The 27,975-nt window shown below is 44.9% G+C and overlaps 3 protein-coding genes across 16 annotated transcripts in view; 1 reads left to right on the top strand and 2 right to left on the bottom strand.

The window, feature by feature from the left end:
• Nek11 (NIMA related kinase 11) overlaps positions 1-426 on the bottom strand; it is a 109,373-nt gene extending 108,947 nt beyond the window's left edge. For 5 of the 7 annotated variants that reach the window (XR_011368530.1, XM_070005405.1, XM_070005406.1 and 2 more), the window contains exon 1: positions 183-426. The gene's annotated coding sequence lies outside the window, so the exon portion shown is untranslated. The remainder of the gene's footprint in view (positions 1-182) is intronic. The other 2 variants (XM_070005410.1, XM_070005408.1) reach the window with 1 other exon arrangement.
• A 139-nt stretch (positions 427-565) lies between these two features.
• On the top strand, positions 566-12,218 carry Aste1 (asteroid homolog 1). Of its 5 annotated transcripts, XM_070005401.1 has the most exons (6): positions 931-1,039; positions 3,393-3,972; positions 4,072-4,718; positions 7,177-7,387; positions 9,784-9,970; positions 11,692-12,218. In XM_070005401.1, the coding sequence occupies exons 2-6, from the start codon at positions 3,411-3,413 to the stop codon at positions 12,020-12,022; spliced, it is 1,938 nt and encodes a 645-aa protein (XP_069861502.1). In that variant the 5' UTR covers positions 931-1,039; positions 3,393-3,410; the 3' UTR covers positions 12,023-12,218. The 5 variants fall into 5 exon arrangements, with proteins under 5 accessions (XP_069861501.1, XP_069861503.1, XP_069861502.1 ...); XM_070005400.1 differs by lacking the exon at positions 931-1,039 and adding an exon at positions 566-654 and having other exon boundaries at positions 3,393-4,718; XM_070005402.1 differs by lacking the exon at positions 11,692-12,218 and adding an exon at positions 9,260-9,281 and having other exon boundaries at positions 920-1,039; positions 3,393-4,718; positions 7,177-7,374; positions 9,385-9,812.
• A 3,612-nt stretch (positions 12,219-15,830) lies between these two features.
• The window catches only part of Atp2c1 (ATPase secretory pathway Ca2+ transporting 1), an 88,592-nt gene continuing 76,447 nt past the window's right edge, over positions 15,831-27,975 (bottom strand). For 3 of the 4 annotated variants that reach the window (XM_070005395.1, XM_070005397.1, XM_070005396.1), the window contains 7 exons: positions 27,729-27,895; positions 25,681-25,749; positions 22,502-22,618; positions 20,936-21,083; positions 19,681-19,776; positions 18,044-18,185; positions 15,831-17,841 (listed from right to left, as the gene is read on the bottom strand). In XM_070005395.1, coding sequence (XP_069861496.1) covers positions 17,708-17,841; positions 18,044-18,185; positions 19,681-19,776; positions 20,936-21,083; positions 22,502-22,618; positions 25,681-25,749; positions 27,729-27,895 — 873 coding nt within the window. In that variant the 3' untranslated portion in view covers positions 15,831-17,707. Of the gene's footprint in view, positions 17,842-18,043; positions 18,186-19,680; positions 19,777-20,935; positions 21,084-22,501; positions 22,619-25,680; positions 25,750-27,724; positions 27,896-27,975 lie in introns of those variants that run through there. The other variant, XM_070005398.1, reaches the window with a different exon arrangement.

Raw genomic sequence — 27,975 nt, 5'->3', positions numbered from 1 at the left:
GGGGAGGGGGACGGGGAGCGGAGGGAAGGGGAAGGGGAGGGGAAAGGGAGGGAAGAAGGGGAAGGGAAGGGGAGGGGAGGGGAGGGCCGGGCCCCTGTCCTGAGCCAGACCAGGCAAGTGTTTGCCAGACCCCGAAACCAAAGTAACCGAGGGGCAGCAGGTGAGGCACTGGGGAGTCCAACCTTCGGAGGGGAATCTTCGCTCTGAGGTAAAACGAACGACTTCCCCCGCCTCTCCACCGACGGGGCGGCCTTCCCGCCGAGGCGGAGCGCGAACCGGGTGGACACTCCGAGGCGGGCGGGGCGGGGACACCCCCCTCACACACACCCCACTCCGGAGGCCAGCACTCGGGCCTGCTCCTCCTCACCGGGCCTCCCCGAGCTGCCCGGGGCAGCGGCCGCCGGCGGAGCGGCCACTCCCGCGCTCCCGCGAGCCCCGAGCCGCGCGCCGGACGCGGCTGTTTGGCGCCGTCGCCGGGGAAACGGCGCGAGGCATGCCGGGAAGCCGGGAGGGGGGCGCGCGCGGGTTGTTTGGCGCCGTCGCCCGGGAGACGGCGCGCGGCATGCTGGGAAGGCGGGCGAAGCCGCTAGGCCAGAGGACAGTTAACGCCCCAAATGGGCGGGAGGTTGGGAAGCATGGCGGCCTGGTCGGCATGTAAGTCCTTAAGAGAGAGAGAGAGAGAGAGAGAGAGAGACGGCGACCATTTCGGGACGTCTTGCTCAAGAGATGGTGCCATCTCCATTCATTCCCGTCGCCGCGTTGACGGCCTGGGGCTTCTTCGAGCCGGGCTTCCCTGTGACGTCACACGCAAGGACTTCCGGGTTCCTCTTCCCTTCGCTCTTCCCTCCCACCCTTTCGCGCTCCTGAGACTTATTTCACGCAGCTGGCCTGTCAATCCCAGCCTGGGCTTTGAGGGGCGGGCTGGTGGGACTTATTTGGCGCGCAGCCGGTCTCTTCCCGCTCGGGGCGGGCCTTTGGGCCCAGGCGGGCCGCGGATGGCTGGACGGGGCTTGGCTGGTCCTGCGGGAGGACGGAGCAGGTGGGCTCTGCGGTTCCCGCGAGCGGCGCCCGGGGTCGGTGAGGGGGTGGCGGGTGGCGGGAAGGCCTGCGTAGGAGCCGTTCTGTGCACGCCGGGTTCTGGGATGGTGCTCACCGTAGACCCGAACCTTGGGTGGAGACCGCGGGGCTTCGATGCTGGGATCGGGGCCGGGGGAGAGACGCCCCCAAGTGTGCAATGCAGGATCCATCTTCATGGGGGGGGGGGGCAGCTCTGGGAAGGTGGCTCCGTGGTAGAGCGCTTGCCTTGCATGCATGAGGCCCTGGGTTCGAGTCCTCAGCACCACATCAGCAGAAAAAAGCCGGAAGTGGCGCTGCTGGGGCTCAAGTGGTAAGAGTTGAGCCAAAGCAGCTCAGGTCCTGAGTTCAAGCCCCAGGACTGGCGACAATTAAAAAGGAAAAAAAAAAATAATAATCAAGATGCACAAAGGCCATGGCTGAGAAAAAAGAGTTGAGACAAAGACCAGAAGAGCCACAGTGCCATGCTCAGCCAACGTTGAAGTCAAAAGAGTGGGGAGCCTCTTCCTCCCTCCTCTTTCCTCCTCTTTCTCCTTCTCCCTCCTCCTCCTCCCCCCCCCTCCATCCTTTTGCCCTATGTGGGACTTGAACTCGGGTCTGGGCACTGTCCCTGAGCTCTTCTGGTCAAGGCTATATCACTCTACCAATTTGAGCCACAGCTCCATTCCTCCCCCCCCCCCCTTTATTTATTTGGGTTGTTTTGTTGGAGTGGTTCATTGGAGATACGAAGTTCACAGGGACTTTTCTGACTCGCTTGGCTTCAACCAGGGGATCCTCAGATCTCCCAGCCTCCTGAGTAGCTAGGATAACAGGCGTGAGCCCCCAGCACCCAACAAAAGTTGGGTTTTCAGAAGCATGAAACTTCTAGCTAAGTTTTCCTGACCCCAAAACTCTGCTCTCTAATCCCCCCTTCTACCAAGAACTGAAGTTTCCAGGCTCTCATCAACAATAAGAAGAATCGACATGAAGAAAAACTAGCGCCCTATCATGGGTCGTACACAAATCAGTAGTTTACTCAGTCCAGTGTTTTGTGGGTTATGAAGTTGATAAGGATTCCACTTTTTTTTTTTAATAGCTTAGGTCTTTGTGTTTTGACCCAACAGAACAAATACTCTTGTGTTGTGAAATGATGACTGTTAGTTGAGTATCAAAACCTATAGAACGTCTAACTGGTGTATGAATAGTAGATTTTAACGAAGCCAGGTCTCTTTGGAATCAGGAGCAGCTTCCCTCCCTACCTAAAGATCAAAAGCTATGAAACTTCTGGTGCCTCTGGCTCATATCTGTAAACCTAACCCACTCAGGAGGTGAAGATCCTACCAATCACCATTCAAGACCAACCAGCCCAGGGAGAAAAGTTGTGAGACTCTTATCTCCAAATTAGCAATAAACACAAGGCTAGAGACATGGCTCAAGTGGTAGAGTGCCAGCTGAGTAAGTGTAAGATCCTGAGTTTTAATCTCAGTACTGGCAAAAAAAAAAAAAAAAAAATTCAAACTATTGAATTTGTGTCTTACACAGAGGGAAAACACAAAAAGAATTTTATTTAAAGAGAACTTTTTGTGTGTGTGCTGGGCTTGGGCTTGAACTCAGGGCCTGGGCACTGTTCCTGAGTTTCTTTTGCTCAAGGCTAGCACTCTACCACTTGAGCCCCAGCAACACTTCTGGCCTTTTCCGTGTATGTGGTACTGAGGAATTGAACCCAGGGCTTCATGCATGCTAGGCAAGTACTCTACCACTAAGCCACATTCCCAGCCCTGTACCTAACTTTTTTTTTTTTTTGTCGGCCGTGGGGCTTGAACTCTGGGCCTGGGCGCTGTCCCTCAGCTCTTCAGCTCAAGGCGAGCGCTCTACCACTTGAGCTACAGCGCCACTTCCGGTTTTCTGGTGGTTTATTGGAGATCAGAGTCTCACGGTCTCTCCTGCCCGGGTTGGCTTTGAACCGCGATCCTCAGATCTCAGCCTCCTGAGTAGCTAGGATTACAGACGTGAGCCACCAGCGCCCGGCTGTACCTAACTTTTTTGTTCAAAGCTAATGCTCTACCATACGAGCCACAGCTCCACTTCCAGTCTTTTGGTGGTCAATTGGAGATAAGTCTCACAGACTTTTCTGCCTGGGCTGGCCTTCGAATCACAATCCTCAGATCTCAGCCTCCTGAGTAGCTAGGACTCGAGGCATGAGCCACCGGCACCTAGCCTTCAGAGAACTTTCTAAAAATCAACATTTGCGGTTGATTTATTGGTGCTAGAAGCAATGATATGGTGCTCCAAAACCAGCACTAATTAAACAAACAAACTTGTTCTGTTGCTTTGCACAGGCGATTTGGACTGTCATCATGGGCATCCGAGGACTAATGAGTTTTGTGGAAGATCACAGCAATGAGTTCTTCACCGATTTGAAACTGCGGGACACAAAACTTGTCATCGACGGCTATGCTCTTTTTCACAGACTGTGCTTCAACTCGAACTTGGAGCTCCGGTATGGGGGCGATTATGATTCTTTCACAGACGTTGTACAGAAGTTCTTTGAATCACTGTTCGCTTGTCACATACGTCCATACGTGGTATTAGATGGAGGGTGTGACATTTCAGATAAAAAACTGACAACCTTAAAGGATCGACTCAGGGAAAAGATCCAGGCAGCCCATTCTCTGTCCGTGGGTGGGGGTGGCTACGTATGCCCCTTACTCATCAGGGAAGTGTTCATCCAGATATTGACCAAGCTGCAGGTAGGTTTTGTCCAGTGCTTTTCCGAAGCAGATCGGGACATCATGACCCTCGCCAATCACTGGAACTGTCCCGTGTTATCATCGGATAGCGACTTTTGCATTTTTGACCTCCACGCTGGGTTCTGCCCGTTAAGTAGCTTTCAGTGGAGAAACGTGAACGCCATCAAAGGTACCCAGAACTATTATATCCCGGCCAAGTGCTTCTCCCTGGGTGCCTTCTGCCACCACTTCCACAATATGAACAAAGCTCTCCTGCCTCTCTTCGCAGTGCTGTGTGGCAACGATTACGTGAGCCCACCTTTCGTGGACGCCTTCTTAAGTAAAGCACGTCTCCCTCTCCAAGGTCCTGGTTCGAAGGGGAGGAGACACCACCGAATTCTGGCCCTTCTGAACTGGCTGTCTCATTTTGTGGACCCCACGGAAGCACTCGATAAGATTCTACAGTACGTCCCCAAGAAGGATCGCGAGAGCGTTCAGGAACTGCTCTGCTCTTCCATGGAGGAATACCAGCAATCCCAGGCAAAGCTACACGACTTCTTCCAAGGCGGAGTTTATATCTGTCCTGACGCCTTGAATCTAGGTTTGCCAGAGTGGGTACATGTGGCTTTAGCCAAAGGCCAGCTGTCTCCTTTGATCAGTGATGCTTTGGTGCTAAGACGGACTATTCTTCACACCCAGGTAGAGAACATGAAGCAACCCAGCACCCACAGAGTATCTCAGCCCATCCGGCAAACCATCTATGGCCTCCTGTTAAATACCTCAGCCGAGCAAGAGAACCTGGGCCAGAAGAGCAGGCTGCCTCCTCCGCCTGGAGCCGTCAGCGAAGTGGAAAGACTTCATAAAAGTCTCAAGACATCACTCGTTGATCCAGTCAAACTGCCCAAGGACCACTGCGACTTGGGAAAACTGGTGGAGGTAAGTAGCTGGGAATCATAATGAAGCTTTTTGTTTTTGTTTTGTGCTGATCCTAAGACTTCAACTCAGGGTTGTTTCTGAGCTGCTTTTGCTCAAGGTTAGCGCTCCACCAACTTGAGCTATAGCTCCACTTCTGGCTTTTCTTTGTGATTAATTAGAAGTCTCACAAGACTTTTCTGGTTTTGAACAGAGATCCTCAAATCTCAGCCTCCTGAGTAATTAGGATGACAGGCGTGAGCCACTGGAGCCTGACTATAATGAAGGTTATTTTGTTGTTGTTTTTGTCAGTCGTGGGGCTTGAACTCTGGGCCTGGGTGCTGTCTCTCAGCTTTTCAGCTCAAGGCTAGTGCTCTACCACTTGAGCCACAGCACCAATTCCAGTTTTCTGAGTGGTTTATTGGAGATAAGAGTCTCATGGACTTTCATTATAAGCATGAGCCACCAGTGCCCAGCAATAATGAAGTTTTTATAAGTTACTTTAAAAGTTAATGAGTGGGGTCTGGGAATGTGGCTCAGTGGTAGAGTGCTCGCATAGCATGCATGAAGCCCTGGGTTCGATTCCTCAGTACCACATACACAGAAAGAGCCAGAAGTAGAGCTGTGGCTCAAGTGGTAGAGCGGTAGCCTTGAGTGAAAGAAGCTCAGAGACAGTGCCCAGGTCCTGAGTTCAAGCCCCAGGCATGGCAAAGAAAAAAAAAAAAAGGTTAATAAGTGAGGTTGGGCACAGGTGGCCCACACCTGTAATCCTAGCTATTCAGGAGATTGAGCTCTGAGGATCAAGGTTCAAAACCAACCTGGACAGAAAAGTCCCTGAGGGATTCTTATCTCCAGTAAACCACTCAAAAACCAGGAAGTGGAGCTGTTGTTTAAACTGATAGAGCAAAATTTGCTCAGGGACAGTACCTAGGTCCTGAGTTCAAGCTCCACAACTGACAAAAGGAAAAAAATTGGCCTAGTAACATTGCTACCAGCAGTATGAGAGACCGTCTTGTATTTATACGCTGATACTTGATATTTTTTTTTTTTGGTGTCAGTCATGGGGTTTGAACTCTGGGCCTATTTTCCTCCCGGGCTGGCTTTGAACCGTGATCCTCAGATCTCAGCTTCCTGAGTAGCTAGGATGACAGGCGTGAGCCACCAGCGCCCAGCTTGATTATTTTTTAACCTTTAAAAAACACTGGCTGTAACCCATTTTCACTGTATTTGACGTCGGTGCCCTGCATCTTGTATATAGACTTCTCTAATTCGGGGAGGGGAAGGGAAAAAAACAAAATGCTTAAATAAGGATACAGGTTGACCCATTGTAACAATGAGATGTACAAAACACTATGTTGAAAATGATCTTTACAACTTCGGTGGGGAGAGGAGGGGTAATTGTGAAGGTGGGAGGGAAGGGATGGTAGGGGGAAAATTTGTTTAAAAAAATAAGGGAAAAAAAAATGACTACCTCAGAGACAGTGCTTAAGTACAAGTTTAAGCTCCACAACCAACCAGCCAACCAAAATAAAAGAAAAAAAGAAAAATGGCGACTATGGTAGTTGGGCAGTAATTTCATTCTAGCCATTTTGGTGGGCAATGACTGATTCCAGTACCTTTTTATGTGTTCAACAGCTACTGGGATATCCTGTTGTGTGAAGTGTCTGAAGATCTTTTTTCTGGGGGGGGGAGGGTTGCCTACTGATCAAATACACTGTGAATAGCCTCTCCCGTTCTCTTTTCACTTTAGTACATTTAATAAACAGTTTATCCAGGAGAGAAGGGAAAAGGGAGAGTTATCAATTACAGAGGTCCGTACTGTTGTCTTCACGTGAAACCCAACTAACTCAATGAAATGAAGCACTCTAGTTATATTGCTCCCGAAGTAGAGAAGCTTTAAGTGTCTCAGCGCTTGTAACTGTATTTCAGGTAGGGTGAAACTGTACTGTGGCTGTTGTTTGACTTTCCTTTAGCACAAACTGGCCAATTCTGTACCTAGCTCGCTGCTTTTGGTCTGGTTACACTCCTCTGCAGTGCCAGCATTATCCCTAAAATACTCCTCTCTCCCTCTTGTAGTGCTAGGGATGGAACTCAGGGCCTTAAGCATGCCAGGCAAGTACTCTACCACTGAGCTACACCCCCAGCTCTCCTGTCTCCCTTGCGTATACTTCTGAAGTAGCCACCAGAGACAATCCCCGTATAGGAGAATGCAAATACAGTAGGGCAGAGGCACGAGACAGGATGTATCCCAAAAGGTGCATATAAACTTATGTCTTCTAGAGTGATCAGTTATCAGTGGTACCCACGGAAGTCAGGGGCAGTAAAGGCAGAGGGTTCAACGTACAGCTTTGGTTCTCAACGTAGGCTGATTTCTTTGCAAGAAGGGCAAGTTTCACAGCCAATGTTAAATCTCTGCATGGTACGCAAGGTGAGACGACATTCCCGGAATTAATGCCCAGGATGCCTGGTGTGCTCTCTCCAGCTCCCCTTGCTCAGGCGGCAGAGGTTGCTGTTAGAAACCCTGAAGGTGAACCGGACCATCCTGGAGCCGATCCCCGCTGCCCTGAAGTTGCCCATTGCTGTCAGCTGCTACTGGCTGCAGCACACGGAGACCACGGCAAAGCTCCATCACCTGCAAGCGCTGCTGCTGGGAATGCTGCTGGGGCCCCTGCACACCATGGTCAGCAGCCCTGGTGGGTATCTGGGAATTGCAGGAGTGCAAGTTGTTACCTATGAACTAGGTGGACTCGAGAATTCAAAGAATTTCAGTTTGCCCTCCTGTGTCTGATCAGAACCTCAGGGGTGGGAGCAACCACCCGACTTCCATCCAGTAACCTTGGGAGGATAATTCTGAACTCAGCCAGGGCCCAGGGCCTTGGTGGCAAAGTCCACCAGTGAGATCCTAATGGTGCCCCATGGTGCCTGTCTGGGCACTTGGTGCTTTTCACTTATGAAATGCAATGTTTTCCAGCCACATTCTGTACCCCATGCCTCCTAGTTCAAATGCCCAGTCAAGTGTTGAGACCTTGAACACTTCAGTTTGCTTCTGGGTTTGAACTCAGGGCCTTGCACTTACTAGGTAGGTGCTGAACCCCTTGCTCCATACTCCCTTAGCCCTTTTTGCTTTCATTTTGGAGGGGGGTAAGGTCTTGCATCCCGCCTCCCCTCCCCCCAGGCCAACCTTATACCTCCCCGGTTGCTGGGATGGCAGACATGCGCTACCAGGCTCAGCTTTTTTTTTTTGAGACCAGGTCTTGATAACTTCCTGCCTGTGCTGGTTCAAACCATGATCCTCTCTCCATCTCCATCTCCCAAGTAGCTGGGATTACAGACGTAACCCACCGCACCCAACCAGCACGTCAGTTCTTCCATTTTAAAAGACTATGAATGTTATAATACGTATGTTTAAAACACGTATGAAGTTGCCACACGGTAGAGCGGTATACAAGTTAAAACACGCAGAAAGCTTCTCAGTCTCACTAGCCACATCCCAAGTGTTTAGCAGCTGCATGCAGATAAGATACTAGGTTGAATAGTACAGGCATTGAATTTTTTTTTTTTTTTTTTTGTACTGCAGCACTTTATTTCTCCTTACACAATGACGTGTTGCTGGAGCCTAATTGAACTTTTTTTTTTTTTAAGATTTGTCCAACTTAATGTGTAATTATCATACACTAATAGTTAAGAGGGTTTCATTATACTAATGCATACAGTTTATCAGTCATGGGCCTTGAACTTGGGGCCTGGGTGCTGTCCCTGAGGTCTTTTACACGGGCTGGCATGCTGCCACTTGGAGATGGTTTTCTGGTGGTTCATTAGAGATAAAAAGTCTCACAGATTTTCCTGACGGAGCTGGCTTTGAACCACAATCCTCAGATCTCAGCCTCCAGAGTAGCTAGGATGACAGGTGTGAGCCACCAGTTTCCAGCTCAAGGTTTATTTTTCTTTCTTAAATCAGACTTTATTATCTTTAAGTAGTTGTACAAGAGGGTCAAGGTTTGTTAAAAGAATGAAGCAGCAGGGGCTGGGAAGGTGGCTCAGTGGTAGAGCGCTTGCCTTGCATGCATGAGGCCCTGGGTTCCATTCCTCAGCACCACATAAGCAGAAAAAGCCAGAAGTGGAACACTACCCTTGAGCTAAAGAACTGAGGGACACCACCCAGGCCCAGACTTCAGACCCCATGACTGGCCAAAAATAAAGAGAAAAAAAAGAATGAAACAGCACAGACTCCAGAACATCCCCAAAATGAAGGCTCAAAGCCATCAGAAAGATCACAAAGCTACCAGGAAAAACAACACCCACTGCTACTTTTAAGATAGACGTACGTGTGTGTGTGTGTGTGTGTGTGTGTGTGTGTGTGTGTGTGTGTGTGTGTGTGTGTGTGTGTGTGTGTGTGTGTGTGTGTGTGTGTGTGTGTGTGTGTGTGTGTGTGTGTGTGTGTGTGTGTGTGTGACCTCCTGTCTCTGAATAATACATACAGTGTAGAGAGATTTCTGAGTGCAAACTAGATTTGTACCTAAGTCCTCCGACAGGGACATACCAAGGGTCTGTTTCTTTTCTTTTAGGAAATGTGGACCCCGTACCCAGGTAGGCTCAGTGCCTTGCTGCTCACTAATTGAAAAAGGTGGGCCTCTTCCTTACTACTTTCAAGTTGGTCCAAATGCGATCTATCTTGTGTATCTCTGCTCAGACCAACCCACAGAACTTACAGCTGAACAGAGAGAGAGAGAGAGAGAGCCCCTCTGCTCCTCCTCTGCTACAGAAAGAAGCCGACATGCTCAACCAGCTGTTTCTTTCCAAATAGTAAAAGACAATGGTATTTACTAGGCATTGGTGTTTTGCACAGATGGATGGTAAGAGCAATCATTGTAGACCTGTTTAAGAATACATGGTGGAGAGGTAGAAATCTGGTATCAAGCGGGGTGGAAAAATAAATGAAGGGACATGCTTGGTAGAAGCATTTCAATTTATCCAACATGGCATTCAGGAAGCCAAAAAAGGACAAGCAGCTCATTTTGAAATGAGTTGTTGTTGGTTGTGGAATTGGAAGGACAAGCGGATGCCAGTTTCTTGAGTTGTCTCTACCTAGGGAAGGAAGAGCTGCAGCCAGGCGGTGCTCAGACGCTGTATGAAGAGCTGCAAAAGGTGAAGGAGACGCCAGGCCGGCTGCATCTAGAAACCGCTCACATCTTCTGCCAGTGGCAGAGCTGCCTCCAGATGGGTCTGTATCTCAACCAGCTGCTGAACACGCCCCTCCCAGAGCCAGACCTAACTCGGTAAGCACCGCGGAAGCTCTGGTTCACCTGCACCCGCAGGAAAGTGAAAGGTTGTATCTCTGTAAAACAAAGAGGTTACTTTGCAAGCATTCAACCTTGGTGTACAACCGACCTCAGGCCAGTGTTTTAAATGAAGAGCTAGAGATCAGAAAAAAATAATAATACTATTTCCATACTTTCAAGGAATGTTTTCTAAGAACTGGAGGTGTGACTCAAGCAAGTGGCCCTAAGTTCAAGACCCAGTACACACACACACACACAGAGCCAGGCACAGGTGGCTCACTCCTGTAATCCTAGCTACTCAGGAGGCTGAGATCTGAAGATTGTAGTTCCAAGCCAGCCCGGGCAGGAAGGTCTGTGAGACTGTGATCTCCAATAAACCACTAGAAAACCAGAAGTGGCGCTGTGGCTCAAGTGTTAAGAGTGCTTGCCTTGAGCTGAAGAACACAAGGACAGTGCCCAGGCTCAGTAGGGAAAGAGGTATAGTGGAGAGGACTCTTAAGTAGGATGATCAAAAAAAAGGTCCTTGTATAGTTGCTTCCTCTCTCAATTCTAAGTCAGTCACATTTACCAGGGCTCTACTAATACTGCCTTTCTTACCACCTGGCATGTTGTTTGCACATTCATTTGAATCTTGATTAAATGCCTACTCTTTTCCTGAGCTGTTAGGGTTTCTGTCTGGCCAGGTGAAGGGAGTGGCAGAGAGGGCCTAAGGCCGCAGTGATTGCACCTAACTCCACGTTTAAGGTAGACAGAAACAAAGGCCATGGGAGTGTGGTGTTAGAACCAGTGGTATGTACCTGTCAATGACTCAGGAGGTACTGGAGGGAGGGAAGAAAGTGGAAAGGGATGGTTACAGAATGGCTAGAAGCTGGAGTATTTGGTCCTGTGTGTTCATCTTTCCATCCACATGGATATTCAAGGCTAGCACCCTACCACTCGCGCCACTTCTGGCTTTTTCTGTGTATGTGGTGCTGAGGAATCAAACTCAGGGCTTCATGCATGCTAGGCAAGCACTTTACCACTAAGCCACCTTCCCAGCCCTCAACCACTTGTTCTTAAGCAGTGCTATCTCTGGGCCTCATATCTGAGCAAAACCCCAAAGCTCTCTACCAGGCAAAGTGAATTAGCTCCTGACCTATGGACTCCCTGTTCCTCCCCTTTAAAAAACTGTGACCATTCTTGCCTGAATAAACCATAAACCCCTTCCTAACCAAATAGGAAACACTAAGAGCACAAAGGTCGTGTTTTGAACAGGGTTGTCCTCTTCCATCAACACAACCAGGAGTCTCTCAGAACACTGATTCTACACAAAGCGATGTCTCTATCAACTCTGGTCATATGATTAAATGGGAGGGAGGGTGGGCCCGGAATCCAGTCTTTCTATCTGTGAAGTAAGCTTCAGTCCACATGAAAACCTCGCAGACAATGCTGGCAACTGTACAGTTGTCTGGTATTGCGGCAATTCCTTTTCTCAGATGTGATAAAGAGGACCACTCAAATCCCCGCGCCCTCCTCCCCAAAAAACCCCCCAGTATATCCAGCCAAGAAGTAATTGTCTTAACCAGTCAGTTCCTTCCAACAAGGGCAGATTCTCCAATAACTAGGCAACTAAGCAGAACAGCAAGCTCTGGGTGTTAACATTTGCGGAAGCCAGGTTAATCACAGTTGCACCGAACAGATGACTTATAACCACACTCTCCCTCCCTCCCGTTGTGCAGACTGTATAGTGGAAGCCTGGTGCACGGACTCTGCCAACGCCTACAGGCATCAGCCTCCGTCGAAGGCCTCCTGAACCCGTGTCCTGAGGCCAAGCATCTTTACGAACGTCTGTTCACTGCCACAAAGTCCTGCGCCCCAGCCGAGTTATTCTTACCAAAGCACAAATCCAGCTCCAAAAGGGACAAGCACAAGAAAAAGGGGACCAGCCGATCGAAGAACAGAGTGGGCACTACCCCACACACCAGGCTCTGGCATGACAGAAGCAATCGCTTTGAGCTATTGAGGTCTGAAACCCCAGAAGGGCACCCGGAGGCCTGTGAGCTTGCATAAGACTACGCATCCCACATAATGTGCAAATGTACAAATGGGATCTCAACTGAACATGGTCTCGTACCTCCCTTGAAAACAATTAGCCTTGTTCTTTAGGACTAAAACTGTTAGGGGATAAAAATTACAACAGAAAATCTTGGAATTCTAAGGCTTTTGAAAAATACTACTTTTAATAAATGCAACCTGATTTAAGAAATGTCCTTTTTTGGGGGTAGGGGGGTTGGGGAATAAGGGCTGGTCATGAGGCTTGAACTCAGGCCCTGGGCTCTGTCCCTGAGCTCTTTGCTCAAGGCTAGTGCTCTACCACTTGGAGCCACAGGCTCCCACGTCTGGGTTTCTGGTGCTTAACTGGAGATAAGAGTCTCAGATTTCCCAAACCAGGTTGGCTTTCAACCACATTCCTAAGATTGCAACCTCCTGAGTAGCTAGCATTACAGGCATGAGCCACATTTCTTAAATATGTGTGTAAAACCACATTTGTACTTCTAATGTTCTATTTTAATAAGCTTACAGTGATATTCTGTCTACTTTAAACTACAGAGCAGTGGGCACGGCTCAAGGAATACAGTGAGCCCAAGGCCCTAGTTTAAAACTATAAGACCACATAAAAAAAAAAAAAAACTTTAAATTGCAACAACTTAGCCAGCTATATTTTCAAGGATATTAGTCTTATTTCAGTTATTTTCCACAGCAAAAAGTTATAATCATTTCAAAATTTATTTATCTATTTTTCTCAGTTGTGGAGCTTGAACTCTGGGTCTGGGCGCTGTGCTTGGGCTCCCCTTTGGCTCAAGGCTAGTGCTCTACCCCTTGAGCCACAGCGCCACTTCCGGTTTTCTGGTGGTTCATTGGAGATAAGAGTCTATAGAGGGCTGGGAAGGTGGCTCAGTGGTAGAGCGCTTGCCTTGCATGCATGAGACAATGGGTTCGATTCCTCAGCACCACATAAGCAAAAAGTAAAAAGCCGGAAGTGGCGCTGTGGCTCAAGTGGTACAGCGCAGCCTTGAGCTGAAGAGCTGAGGGACAGTGCCCAGGCCCAGAGTTCAAGCCCCACGACCAGACCCTCCCTCCCCCCCCAAAAAAAGTCTATAGACTTTCCTGCCCAGGCTGGCTCTGAACCGTGATCCTCAGATCTCAGCCTCCTGAGTAGCTAGGATGACCGGTGCCCAGCTCATTTCAAAATTTTTAAATACCTTCTTCATATTCAGTAAATACAAAACAAAAGGAAAAAAAAAAACCCTGGGCTGTGAAAGAAGGGCAGAAAGACACTAGACAGAACAAAGGAAGGTCATAAGATGCACTCCAGTTTTAGAGACATTGAACTGTAATGGCCCCAGCACCATGAACATTCTGAGCTGCCAGATCTAGAGGAGGAACCAATGAGAAGACGTGAGAACATCAGTGATAGGCAAGCAACACGGGCCCTCTCTGCTTTATACTATAACCAATTTCCCTCCCACCACCACTGAGCTATACCCCCAACACCTCATCCACTTTTTTTTTTTTTGGGGGGGGGTGTTGGTCATGGGGCTTGAACCCAGGGCCTGGGCGCTGTCCCTTACCTCTTCAGCTCAAGGTGAGCGCTCTACCATTTGAGCCACAGTGCCACTTCCGGTTTTCTGGTGGTTCATTGGAGATAAGAGTCTGAGGGACTTTTCTTCCTGGGCTGGTTTTGAACCATGACCCTCAGATCTCTGCCTCCTCAGCAGCTAGGATGACAGGCGTGAGCCACCTGTGCCCAACCCCACTTGATTTTTTCTTAAAGACATAGGTTTTCACTGTGAAGCGCAGACTGGCCTCAAACTCCTCAATCCTCCTTCCTCCTCAGCCTTCTGAGTGCTGGTGCGCGCACACACACACACACACCTTACTACAAATGCAAAAGGAGATCACACACACACACACACACCTTACTACAAATGCAAAAGATCACACACACACACACACACACACACACACACACACACACACACACACACACACACACACACACACACACACACACACACACACACACACACACACACACACCTTACTACAAATGCAAAAGGAGATGTTCAATCAGGGCTTTCCAGTTTGTAGCCTTAAAAATGCTTACTCTGAAAGCTCTGTAAAAAAGAAAACTACAGCATTCTTATACCTTTGCCCCATGACAGTTTGAATTTCTATTCATGCTGCTTAGGCAAAACCTGTGTTGAAAGAACTTTTAGAAACATCTTACTCTGTCAAAGCTGTTTACTTATTTATTGCTTCACCTTGTAAACAAAAAACCATGGAGCTTATGAAAGAAACTCATTTCTCTCCTTCAGCTTCTTTAACAAGATGTATTTGACATTAATCTCCAGAGTTTAAAAAGACTCAGGACCTTCAGAAGATGTAAGATACTACTTATTTCTTTTGGACATCTAAACATGTAGCAATGCTTACACACAGTTATATCTACATTAGTATCAGGGACTGGTCACTCAACTTTTTCCATTATTGGCAATAGCTAACTCTGACAACCCAAAGTCAAACATAAGTTGGTTAAGAATCAACAGTCATATTATGAACTCAGCTCAGAAAGCTTATCAAGATGAGCTACCTGTCAAGATTCACATTTATCCATGCCATATTTTATTTTATTTTTGGGTCCAGTTGTGGGCCTGAACTCTGGGCCTGGGCGCTGTCCCTCAGCTCTTCAGCTCAAGGCTAGCGCTCTACTACTTGAGCCACAGCGCCATTTCTGGCTTTTTTCTTTTTTGCTTATGTGGTGCTGAGGAATCAAACCCAGAGCCTCATGCATGCAAGGCAAGTGCTCTACCACTGAGCCACCTCCCAGCCCTCCATGCCATATTTTAATATACCAATCAGGTACTCTTTGGCTGACAGCTCAATCTAAAAAGCCATTTTACAGATTTTCCACTGACAATTCTAAGTGAAAGGTGGGCTGTATTCATTTCTAATGCCAAGTGCACTTTTAATTAAAAGCACCGCAAAGATCATGATGAACAGCTTTCCTGAAACAGCTTATTCACAGTTTTATCACCTGCTCTCCCTGTCTATGAGTTTCCCACATACAGGATGCCATTAACCTTTCTATTCTTGGTACACAGGGGGTACTAAACAAATGTTTAGTAAAATGATCTGTTCCCTCACTGAGGAGTGGATGTGGACATACACTGCACAGCAGTGCCAAGTGACACAGGAAGAAAGCAAGGTAAAATGAATGAAGTATTCATCCCTATGAGAAACTACGTATGGCCCATATACCACAAGAAAGAGAGTCCAACGGAAAGTAAGTTTAGGATGATTGTGAGTCCAACAGGTGCCCTGTGCCTGGGTAGGAAAGGTAAAGACATATATCTTATCCTGTGGATACAGACGATGCTGTCTACCCATCCCGCTGGGAGCACCTTGGGGCTGTGTGATTTCATGCAATATACATCTCCAGTGTTCTCAATGCTGCTTCTAGGTGGCCCGTTTTTATCGTTGAAAAATTATCTCCCTAACTGAACTGTTTCAAGTTCCTTTCTTTTCTTCTCTGATGTTTAACAGTCAGTGAAGTAATCTAATTGTGTGTGTGTGGGGGGGGGGGGAGATCATATTAAGAAAGAACTCTAGCAAGTTCTAGGACTGGGAAATGGAGCGAGAATGAAGAGTTTAGATATTAGCACACTTAAATCATCCATGCTAATTTCATTAATATACAAAAGCTGCATACTACTATATATTTGTGTGATTCTTTTTAAACCAAAAAGCTTCTGAGTCTTTAGCATCCATACAGACAATGTGAATGTTAACAGTACTAACTGGGAAGACATTAACATACACAAAGAAGTCATTTTATTTTTAGAGTCCAAAAACCAAATGAAAAGATAGGCACATTTATTTCATTCAAAAATCATACTCTGAACCCACGCTGCAAAACAAAAATGATTGATACGCACGTAATAGGTATTTCAAGTTGGTAACAGAATAAAAAAATCATTACAAAATTTAGGTATGAGACATCAAATTGTTAAAGATAGAGCTGATTAAACAATGGCCTCCAAGTTCCATCTAATAGAGAACAATGTACAACTGACTACTTAGCCTGAGTGAAGGACAAAGGGCAGACATCTCAGCTTCTTATACTCAGGTTTCAGTAAAAATGACTCAAAGAATAGGAATTTTACTGTCCATGACAGTATTTCAGTGTTACCATTTGCAATTTCTAGTTGAACAAAAGCTTAGGAATGATTTGTTCTGATGGTTCATGAGACGTAAAGCTTGCTACCTTCAAGAACAAATAATCTTGTAAGAATCGGTGACCCATTTTGGCTTTGAGAGAGAAATATTCAGCAGGAAAATGGGTTTCTAGATTCTCAGTTTCAGGCCCAAATTGGCCTCACATTCAAGTTACCCATGTTTCGCCAAGCTCTTATAAAAACTGATGGCACTACACAAAGCAAGCCCATCTACTTCTCTAGCATGCCCAATGAGACACAAAGAAGATAGAAAAACAATGGGAGAAGAAAAGAAGGGGCAGACTAATGTTTGGGCTACAACCTAGGCCCATAAAGCTGCCTAAAAAGATGCCCTAAGAGCAAGGCCAGTGGAGGATCTTCTGCTTGCCCCTGGTTCCTAAACCATCTGGTCAGGACTGGGGCTATTTTATTCTTTTAAGTACAGTGATGTATGCTTCCTAAGAAATATGCATGGAAATGCACATGTGAAACAGTAAGAATAATAAAACTCAACTATTCAGCTGAAGTTCTTAGGTTTATATCTAAAGGATGGCAAGATGATATTGACAAAGCAGATAATTTGTATCTGACTGACAAGGAGACCGGACGTGTTAATTTGTTATAAAACTTCACTCAGTCTTAAAGGGCTTTGACTCTATGACTAAGTGTTCATTACAGACCCCGTAACTCTAACTAGAATGCCACTGGAGATCCCTGCACTAATTCTCCTAGACCAAAGACTCACACCTTTAAATATAAAATAAAATAAAAAGTAACCATTTACACTTACTAAGAAAAGCAAACATTTACTTCAAACTGCAGTATATGCTTTTCAATCATAAAAAGAAAGAACAGTGATCTGACAGTGGTCATATCCTGTGCAAAAAAAAAAAAAAAAAAAACCTTGAAATATAAAAATGGTAGTAGCACAAGTTGTCTAAGCTGCTTGTATTCTAGAAGAAGGAAAATACAGTAGTTGAAATATGGCACTCCTGGGAATCAACTTCTAAACCAAACAGAATGCCTTTGAAATGATTAAATTTATTTGTGTATTAGTAAGAAAGCCCCACCACCATAAATAGTACAATATTTAAAAATAAAAAAAAATATTTATATCTATCTAAGATAGATAGTGTATGTGTACATTAGACCTCTTTAAGTGTAGAAGGTGGTTCAGGTTTTGCCTTTTTTTTTTTTTTTGTAATGAAGTACCTGCCCATATGCTTTATAAAGTTCCACTCGCTCACAATCGCCAATTTAAATCAAGGAGTATGTTATCAAAGTTGCATAATTTCATTTGGGACTGCCAGCAGGTTAAAGTCTCAAATCAAGTCTTTAACATGAATGTTCTTTTTTTTTTTGTCAATAAACGGTTAAAAAGTTCTCAAATCTTCATTATCCTCTTGAACTTGCCCTTCTAAATGATCCTCAGACTGCAATTCCTAGTTTGCAAATTAAAAAAAAAATGCAATATGCATCATACTTCAAGAAAAGATGACGACGATGTTGAGCTAACGTTCTTCTGGATCTTTTCTCTGCTCCTTTCGACCTTCTTTATAATTTCTGACACGATGCACACGGACGATGTGAGCCCCAGGAGAAATAACAAATCTGCAAGAGTAAACAAGCTGGGCTTTAAGTTCTTCCAAACTTGCGATCACAAAGCTTAACCGCTTCTATTCCCTCGCATTCTGCAGAGCCTGTAAACCATGAGCTACAAATATGAAGATGAAAGCCCAAAGGTATGAAGTAACTAAGTTACCAAAGGCATGGAGGCTAGATATTTGATATATTGAAAAGAACATTTCTTTACCCAGGATGCTTAGGCTCTCCGTCTGGAAAACCTTCTGAAGTGGGGGGAAGTAAATCACTAGCAACTGTCCCATGATGGATCCGAGAACCGCGTAGCAAAACATCTTATTACTGCATAGTCCGATCTCAAACACTGATTTAGTCTGTTGGCAAAGCAGAGAGTTCAACTAGAAGCTGACTACAAAAATCATTTCTTCATTAAGGTACTCACTTGTGATTCTTAACCAGTCATTGTTGTGTCACTGAAATACCATGAAAAGTCTGTTTTTGCCAGTCCCAGGGATTGCACTCAGAGACTGGGCACAGCCCCTGAGTCGCTTTGTGCTCATGGCTAGAACTCTACCACTTGAGCCACAGCACCACTTTTGGCTTTTTCTGAGTAGTTTATTGGAGATAAGAAGCTCACAAACTTTCCTGCCTGGGCTGGCTTTGAACTGCAATCCTCAGATCTCAGCCTCCTGAGTAGCTAGGATGACAGGTGTGAGCCACCCAGTGCCTGGCAACATTTCTTAGTTTTAACCATTACTCTAGAATAACTCAGGTGGAGTAAGGGTAAATTTTAAGGCACCTTTTATTATCAAGAAAAATCTTGTTTACAATCTTACTTCAGTTGCCCAAGGCAGTAAAAAACGTGATTCATGTTTTGCTACATCTTTCCTATTCATTCATTGTTGGAGATAATTTAAAATTCTTCTATGTAAAATGGACCTAGTCACGTGTAACTGAAAAAGTAAAACTACTTTTCATAAAACAAAAACACAAATATTACCACCTCTCCAAAAACTTATCTAAATTATTGCTCATTCCACTAACTTGGAAAGTGCTAGAATGGCTAATATATACAAACAGAAGACAAACCAGAGTATATATATAAAGGATGTTAAAACGGAATGAAGTCACACCTCAAATAGAACTAGGTTTCAAGAACAATATTCTCTTTGAAAATGGACAACTAGGTTCTAGTCCATTATTTTCTATTGAAACACTTTTAAGCTGGGCACAAGTGGCTCATGCCTGTAATTCTAGTTGTTCAAGAGGCTGAGATCTGGAGGATCCTGATTCGAGGCCAGCTCAGACAGAAAAGTTCAATAAACTCCATCACCAAAACAACCAGCCAAGTATCGAGCTGGACACATGACTCAAATGATCAAGAACACCCATTTAGCAAGCACAAGGCTCTGAATTCATTCCCAGTAACCACAAGAAATGCAAAAACAAACACCCAAAACTTTGGTTTGGGCGTGACAAGAAGCTAATTTTTCATTTCCTTCTGACAATGCTTTCTTGTAGAAGGAGATAACTCCCGTGTGAATGGAGCTCTGAGATTTGTCCCCTGTCCCAATGTTAGGCTGAACCTATCTCTACCCCACAGCAACAGTGACAGCAACAGCCACAGGCATCGGACGGAAGATCAGCCTCTATCCACCTGAGATTTACTTTGACTTTGAACTGAAGCTAAAGTTTCTATATGAAAATCCCTTATTCTTTTTATTGACCAATGACACATATTTCTAGAAGGCTATGCCTGGGGCTATCAATCTGTGGCTACAAAACCAAGCAAATTTAAAACCCCAGTTATCCTTGCCCGCTTCCTGTTAGGGAACATTCTGCTCAATGAACAAGATCACCTAGGCATACCTGAGATCTGGAACTTAGTGCATTGAACATGTCAAAAAACACAAAACACGTGAAGGTCATTGTTGTGTCTCGAGGTGTTATCACATTGTCTCGCAGCTGTCAAAGAGGACAAAAAAACAAAAACAAAAACCAATTTACTTTTCAAGGCTGAATTAAGACAAATAGTGCATGCTTTGTGAATGTTAGTATTTTCCTTCAATTTAACCATGAACAAGCTATAGTCTGAGATACAAAATGTTATCAACAGCCTGCATTTGTTTACAAATCACCTATAGAAAATGAAGCCATCACGAGCTGTAATGGTGAACATCAAATGCTATTATAAATAGTAGCTATTTAAGAACCAAGCTTCCAAACTTCTCAATTTTTCTTTCTTTTTTAAGTGGGAAAGCAACTGGGTGCCAGTGGCTCATGCCTGCAATCCTAGCTACGGAGGAGGTTGAGACCCGAGGATCACGGTTCAAAGCCAGCCCAGGGAAGCAAAGTCCATGAGAAACTCTTACCTCCACTTAAGTATCAAGAATACAGAAGTGGAGATATGGTTCAAGTGGTACAGCACCAGCCTTGAGTGGAAAAAGCTAAAGGACAGTGCCTAGGCCCTGAATTCAAGCCCCAGTACCAGCAACAAAAAAAAAAATAAAATAAAATAAAATGAAATTTTAAGTGAGTAAGTAAATAATAAAATGGGAAAAGCAAGGTGTTTCATAAAGTACACCGTGAAGGGAAATGGTGGGGTCGACAGGTGGTTCAAGATCTAACGTGTGGTAAGACATTCAATGTTCTAGGATTTGAAGAGTGTAGAGCGGTTTCACAGTAATGACACTGGTGATCGTAGGGAAGGGAGGGGTCACGAACCTGACAGAGTTTTGGAGGGGAACTGCGTATGCCCAAGTTTGCCACGCCATAGTTTTAACTATATGTATGAGAGGCTGCGTCCTAAGCACACGGCCTTAAGGAGGAGTTTGTTGTGCAAAGGTCAGGCTAAGGACTCAAGAGGTTCCACTGCACAGCTCTGTCCCCAAATTTCCATGATTAACTTTTTACCATATCTGACCATTCTCTGTAGCTTTAAATGACTTTCCATTAGAAATAATGCTATTACACCCCTAACAGACTGAAGCCAAACTCTTCAAAATGTGTTTGTCCCGTTTTTCAGGCAAAGAGCCATCAACATTTGTGTAACATACCAAGATAACTTAAGAATCCTCATCAGAGAGAATGTATGGCAAGACAGTAGTTTATCCAGAGAACGTACCTCACGCCAGAAGACGAACAAAGTCCCACAGACAATGATTATGGATGAGACAAGGATCTTAAGTATCAGATTTTTAGTCAATATGCTGTCCTTCCAGTTACGAGGAGGTTTACGGATGACATCTTTATCCACTGGTTCTACTCCAAGGCTTTTAAAAGCAAACCAAAAGCCGGAATTACTTGCAGGAGTTAAGGTATGGATTTACTTTCCCGACTTTACCTTCACTCACCCAGGAAAACAAATAGTTCATTATGAGAATAAAAGGTTGACTCAAAGGAAACCTTGGCTGTGATTTCTTTAAAAAACAAAACAAAACAAAAAAAACTACAGCTGGGCATGAGCCTATGCCTACAGAGTACCAGCTGCTCCGGTGGCTAGGGCAGGAGGAGGGCTCAGGCCAGGGGTTGAAGGGCAGCCTGGGTAACAGAGACACTTAAAAAAAAGTAAAGAAGAGATGATAATTACATCATGGTTTGTTGTGGTTTTTTCTGCTTTTACCCTTATTTATTTGGCATAGTAATAGGTGTTTGGTAGTCAACTTTCAAAAGCTTGTTCAATTTCATTTGCATTTAATTTTTTAAATTTCAAAAACAACCAGTGAGGGGCTGGGGAGGTGGCTCAGTGGTAGACTGCGTGCCTCACAGGCAGGAGGCCCTGGGTTGGATTCCTCAGCACCACATAAACAGAAAAGGCTGAAAGTGGAGCTGTGGCTCAAGTGGTAGAGCACTAGCCTTGAGCTGAAGAGCTGAGGGACAGCGCCCAGGCCCAGAGTTCAGGCCCACAACTGACTGACAAAAACAAACAAAATCAATAAGCATATATATATATATATATATATATATATATATATATATATATATATATATATATATGAAAACGGGTCCTGGGGCTTGAACTCAGGGCACTATCCCTGAGCCTCTTTGCATTCAGGGTTACCACTCTACCACACTCAGAGTCATAGTGCCACTTCTAGCTTTTTCTGAGTAGTTTTTATTGGAGATAAGAATCTCATGGACTTTTCTCCAGGCAGGCTTCAAACCATGATCCTCAGATCTCAGCCTCCTGAGTTTTAGCTAGGATTACAAGCATGAACAACCAGCACCTGGCTGGAACAGTATTTTTTAAGCAACATGGTTTCAACTAGGATGATTTGCTGCAATGGCTAATGACACTTGATTCCTCTATAATTATAAAATGAGACTCCTTTAGTACTTCCCAAAGCCTCTAAAGCAGACAAGAATCTACACAGATAATGGAGGAATCTGACTCCAGCATTATGAAATGTAATTTTTGGAAATAAAAAGCTAACTTCCTGAGGACAGGAAGTGACCTTGTTTCCTGATCCCCTCTCACTCAAGGGCAAGGCCTTGGACAAGGGCAAAGCTCAGACCCACATTAGGTGAATTACCAGCCAGGAGAATTAATGATATGTGTACATCACACAATTTGTAGCAAACATATTGACTGCCATATTTTCTAACACTGTCCATAATGAAGTTTTGAAACTTAATTATCAGAGTGATAATGATGTTGATGTTCTAGTTCACACATGGGAAAAACTCTGACCTTTGAGCAGGGGGTCCATCCATAATGATATTGATCCACAGAATCTGCATTGCATTGAGGGGATTAGGAAAGTTCATTAATGTAGCCAGTGAGATTAAGGTTAGTGCTGCTATACTCCTGTTGGAAGAGAGTCATTTAAAAATCTGTCAGCGCAGTAAAATTTCCAACTTACACATTTCTTAAAGTATTTTAAAAATCTCATGTTACTAGTATATCCTAAACGCCTATGATTCAAGTAAACTATATTTGAACATTTTAGATAGCAATGGGTTTTTGTTTTTTTGCCAGTCCTGGGGCTTGAACGCAGGGCCTAGGCTCTGTCCCTCAGCTCTTCAGCTCCAGGCTAGTACTCTACCATTTAAGCTACAGTGCCACTTGTGGCTTTTTCTATGTGGTACTGAGGAATCAAAGCTAGGGCTTCATGCATGCTAGGCAAGCACTCTACCACTAAGCCACCTTCCCAGGCTAGATAGCAATATTTTAATATAAGACTTCCAAGATGTTTAGACATTGACAAAGAGAGGCACATCTTTTTTTTGGGGGGGGGGAGGGGGAATCAGTCATGGGCCTGGGAGCTGTCTCTTGAGCTCTTCAGCTCAAGGCCAGCACTCTATCACTTCAGCCACAGCACCACTTCTGGTTTTCTGAGTGGTTAATTAGATATAAGAGTATCTCAGCCTTTCCTGCCCAAGCTGGCTTTGAACTGCGATCCTCAGATCTCAACCTCCTGAGTAGCTAGGATTACAGGCATGAGCCACTGGCACCTGGCAGAACATCTTCAAAACAAACAAACAAACAAACAAGCCAGGTATCGGTGGCTTATGCCTGTCATCCTAGCTACTCAGGATGCTGAGATCTGAAGATCACAGTTCAAAACCAGCCCAGGCGTGAAACTCCATGAGACTCTTATCTCCAATAAACCAGTAGAAAACTGAAAGTGGCGCTGTGGCTCAAGGGGTAGAGCACTCACCTTGAGCTGAAGAGTGCAAAGACAGCATCCAAGCCCAGAGTTCAAGCCCAACAACAGACCAAAAAACAAACAAACAAACAACAACAACAAACAGTATCTCTAGGAAGCCAAAGCTGACCAGGAACTTGTAATCCTCTTATGTCAGTCTCCTCAAACTTGGTATTATAGGCATGTGCTACCAAAGGCAGCTGAGAGGAAGATTTATTTTTTAAAAATCTATGTAGCAGTTACCATTTCAACAGCTAACTGCTTTTTTCCTTCTTGAATTCAGAGCATATGTATGATCTCTGAGCTTCTTTACTCAAGGTGAGCTATTCTACTGCTTCAGCTACAGCTGTATTTCTGGTGATTAACTGAAAGAAAGAGTCTCATGGACTTTTTTCCTTGGACTAGCTTCAAATCACAATCCTTAAATCTCAGATTCCTGAGTAGCTAGAATTATAAGGTAAGCCACCCATGTCCAGTTCCAATTGCCTTTTCTTTTTGGTGGGTCATGGGGCTTGAACTCAGGGCCTGGGCGCTCTCCCTAAATTCTTTTGCTCAAGGCTTGCACTCTATCACTTTGAACCACAGAGCCACTTCCAGTTTTCTGGTGATTAATTGGAGATAAGAGTCTGACAGGGGACTGGGAATGTGGCTTAATGGAAGAGTGCTTGCCTAGCATGCATGAAGCCCTGGCTTCAACTCCTCAGTACCACATACACAGAAAAAGCCAGAAGTGGCACTGTGGCTCAAGTGGTAGAGTGCTTGCCTTGAGCAAAAGAAGCTCAAAGACAGTGTCCAGGCCCTGAGTTCAAGCCCCAGGACTGGCCAAAAAAAAAAGTCTCTCAGACTTTCCTGTCCGAGCTGGCTTTGAACCACAATCTGTAGATTTCAGCCTCCTGAGTAGCTAGGATTACAGATGTGATTCATCCGTGCCTGGCTCCAATTGCTTTTTGTTTTTTGGGTTTTTTTTTGGTCCGGTCATGGGCCCTGAACTCTGGGCCTGGGCGCTGTCCCTCAGCTCTTCAGCTCAAGGCTAGCGCTCTACCACTTGAGCCACAGCTCCACTTCCGGCTTTTTGCTTTTTGCTTATGTGGTATGGAGGAATCGAACCCAGGGCCTCAGGCATGCAAGGCAAGCGCTCTACCACTGAGCCACCTTCCCAGCCCATCCAATTGCTTTTTAACTATAGAAGAGCCTTGTATTTTCAGGGAAAGATTCTAAAAGGAAACAGTGATTTATGCCCAGGCACGTAGACTTCAAAAGCTACTAAGTTACAAACATTTATTTAAGTATATGCTTATATCTTTAGTATTTATTGGGCACTGGCTCCAGTACCCCTCAGGTACCAAATCCCAGTCTCTTATATTCTTCTCTATAATCATCTCAATAATAGCTAATACAATCTAAGTGCTCTGTAAATAGCTGTAATCATGTACTGTTTCAGGTAATAACAATGGCAACACTTATACATGTTTACAAACATATGTAATTTTTCTGAATATTTTCAATCCACAATGGTACCCACAGAGGTGGAACCTGTAGATAAATATTTTAATGATGATATAAGCACCTAGTTATCAATTCAGAATCATATCATGTCTTTTTTTTTTTTTTTGGCCTGTTCGTGGGCTTGAACTTGGGGCCTGGGCACTGTCCCTGAGCCTCTTTGTGCTCAAGGCTAGCACTCTATCACTTGAGCCACAGTGCTACTTCTTTTTTTTTTTTTTTTTTGGTCGGTCGTGGGGATTGAACTCTGGGCCTGGGCGTTGTCCCTCAGCTCTTCAGCTCAAGGCCAGCGCTCTACCACTTGAGCTACAGCGCCACTTCCGGTTTTCTGGTGGTTTATTGGAGATAGGAGTCTCACGGTCTTTCTTGCCCGGGCTGGCGTTGAACCGCGATCCTCAGATCTCAGCCTCCTGAGTAGCTAGGATTACAGGCGTGAGCCACCAGCGCCCGGCACAGTGCTACTTCTTTTTCTGAACAGACTACTGGTGATAAAAGAGTCTCATGGACTTTCCTGCCTGAGCTGGCTTCAAACCATGCCTTAGATCTCAGCCTCCTGAGGTACTGGCCCCCGGATGCGATGTTAAATTCCAGAATCACAATTTTCTTTTTGGAAAACATACAGTAATACGTGGCAAAATTTTTAGACATTCTGCTGAAGTTTTATTTTTCTCAAATTATATAGAAGACCCCACAGGTAACAAAACTCTTACAAACTTACGTGCTCAGTTGAAATCTAACAAAATTTTTAATGTTATTATAAATGCCTTTACCCTCTTCAATTGCGGACCTGAAATTTTAAAAATAAAGAAGAAAATATTACATTATTTTTTTAATTCTGAAACTAATTTTGAAACTAAATTTCCAGTTAAACATCATATGTATCTTAAAGAATATCAATTTTTTTCTTCATATAAGATTAGAAAAAAATACAGCAAAACTATTTTAGCAAGGAATTGAAATCAAGTCTATTATGCTCTATCTAAACCTATTTCATTATTCAATATTAAAAAATTTTACTCTTAAAATATATTTCAGGGCTAAGGACATGGCTCAAGTGGAAGAGCATCTGTCTAAAAAATGGAAAGCCAGTACAGCAAATACACACACACACACACACACACACACACACACACACACACGAGCACACAACTGTGTCTCTACAAGAGATAATAGTATACATTTTTTATGCTAAAATAATGACATTTTTTACCCTTCAAAAAGCTCACTATTTTTTTTTTTTTGGTCCGTCATGGGGCTTGAACTCTAGTCTTGGGCACTGTCCCTTCCACTCTTCAGCTCAAGGCTAGTGCTCTACCACTTGAGCCACAGCGTCACTTCTGGTTTTCTAGTGGTTTTTTGGGAGATAAGAGTTTCAAGGACTTTCCTGCCTGGGCTAGCTTTGAACCGTGATCCTCAGAGCTCAGCTTCCTAAGTAGCTAGGATTACAGGCATGAGCCACTGGCACCCAGCAAGCTCATTATTTTTAAAGGGTTATATTAGTACATGTCCAGAATTAAACAGCAATCAGATATGCAAGAATTATGAAATGTAAGCTATGTGTTGCTTCTACACACAAGTAAAGTAATAAGAGGTAAAATACTTGTTTTTTTTTTGTTGTTGTTGTTTTGTCAGTCATGGGGCCTGAACTCTGGGCCTGGGCGCTGTCCCTCAGCTCTTCAGCTCAAGGCTAGCGCTCTACCACTTGAGCTATAGTGCCACTTCCGGCTTTTCTATTCATGTGGTGCTGAGGAATTGAACCCAGGGTTTCATGCATGCAAGACAAGCACTCTACCACTGAGCCACTTTCCCAGCCCAAGATTTGGTTTTAAAAATGCATACAAAGCCGGGCGCCGGTGGCTCACACCTGTAATCCTAGCTACTCAGGAGGCTGAGACCTGAGGATCGGGTTCAAAGCCAGCCAGGGCAGGAAAGTCCGTGAGACTCTTATCTCCAATAAACCACTAAAAAACCGGAAGTGGCACTGTGGCTCAAGCAGTAGAGCGCTCGCCTTGAGGTGAAGAGCTGGGCGCTCCCAGGCTCAGAGTTCAAACCCCACGACCGACAAAAAAAAAAAAAAAAAAAAAAAGTTAAAAATGTATACAAATTATTCAGTTAGTCTACCAAAAAAAAAATGTATTTTTCCAAAAAAGAAAAGAAAAAGGAGAGATGTATTATTTTCAAAGCCTGGCCCATACTATGAGCCTTGGGCTCTTAAGTGAATCTTTAGGCCACAACTGAATAGTGAAACATTCTGGGATGTGTAATTATAATTGATCAGGTCATCTAATGAAAGATGAGCAGACTTTCACATAACCTCCACCCAAACACTGCAAACCGGACACTACTAGGCATCACTCTAGAGTCTTAAGTCAGATGGCAATTGGCTAGAACAACTATTCAGATTTAACACACTGTATCATGAGTTACTGATAGAAGCATCAGGCATGACAGAACTCCATCCTCTTCAATGCCTACTGCAGGGACGTGCACAGGTACAGTTTTGTAAACTGAATTTACTGAAAATAAAGTCTTGCCCCCATGAGGGGTCACTTCTGTTCCATCTGAAATGAAGAGCCCTGCCCTTTAGTTTGGTCTGTTCTAGCCTCACAAGCCATCTTCTGTAGAATGATACACAGAACCAGATCAGTGTGGAAAATGGGGCTAATCTATCCAATACTGAAATATGCTCATTCTCTTCTACTTGAGGCATCTGGGAATGGGGTGTAGGAGAGGATAGAGAATTATTCTCACGGAAGCAAAACTCACATTATGGTTTGGAAATCATCGTCCACCAGGATCATGTCCGCTGCCTCTTTGCAAACATCTGTGCCGGTCTGGCCCATCGCGATCCCGATGTCTGCAGCCTTCAGGGCAACGGCGTCATTTACTCCATCGCCTGTCATGGCTACCACCGACCCAGTCTTCTGCAGAGACTGAAGGGGAGCAGAGAAGAGGGTGGAGGGGAGAAGTATGCACAAAAACCCTGCTTCCATACAGATAGCAGCAAACACAA

Source organism: Dipodomys merriami, unplaced genomic scaffold, assembly GCF_024711535.1.
Source record: "Dipodomys merriami isolate MVZ:Mamm:240054 unplaced genomic scaffold, mDipMer1.0.p SCAF_68, whole genome shotgun sequence".
Classification (NCBI taxonomy): Eukaryota; Metazoa; Chordata; class Mammalia; order Rodentia; family Heteromyidae; genus Dipodomys; species Dipodomys merriami.
Note: the sequence above shows the minus strand (reverse complement) of the source record. Positions and strands in the feature narration are given on the sequence as shown.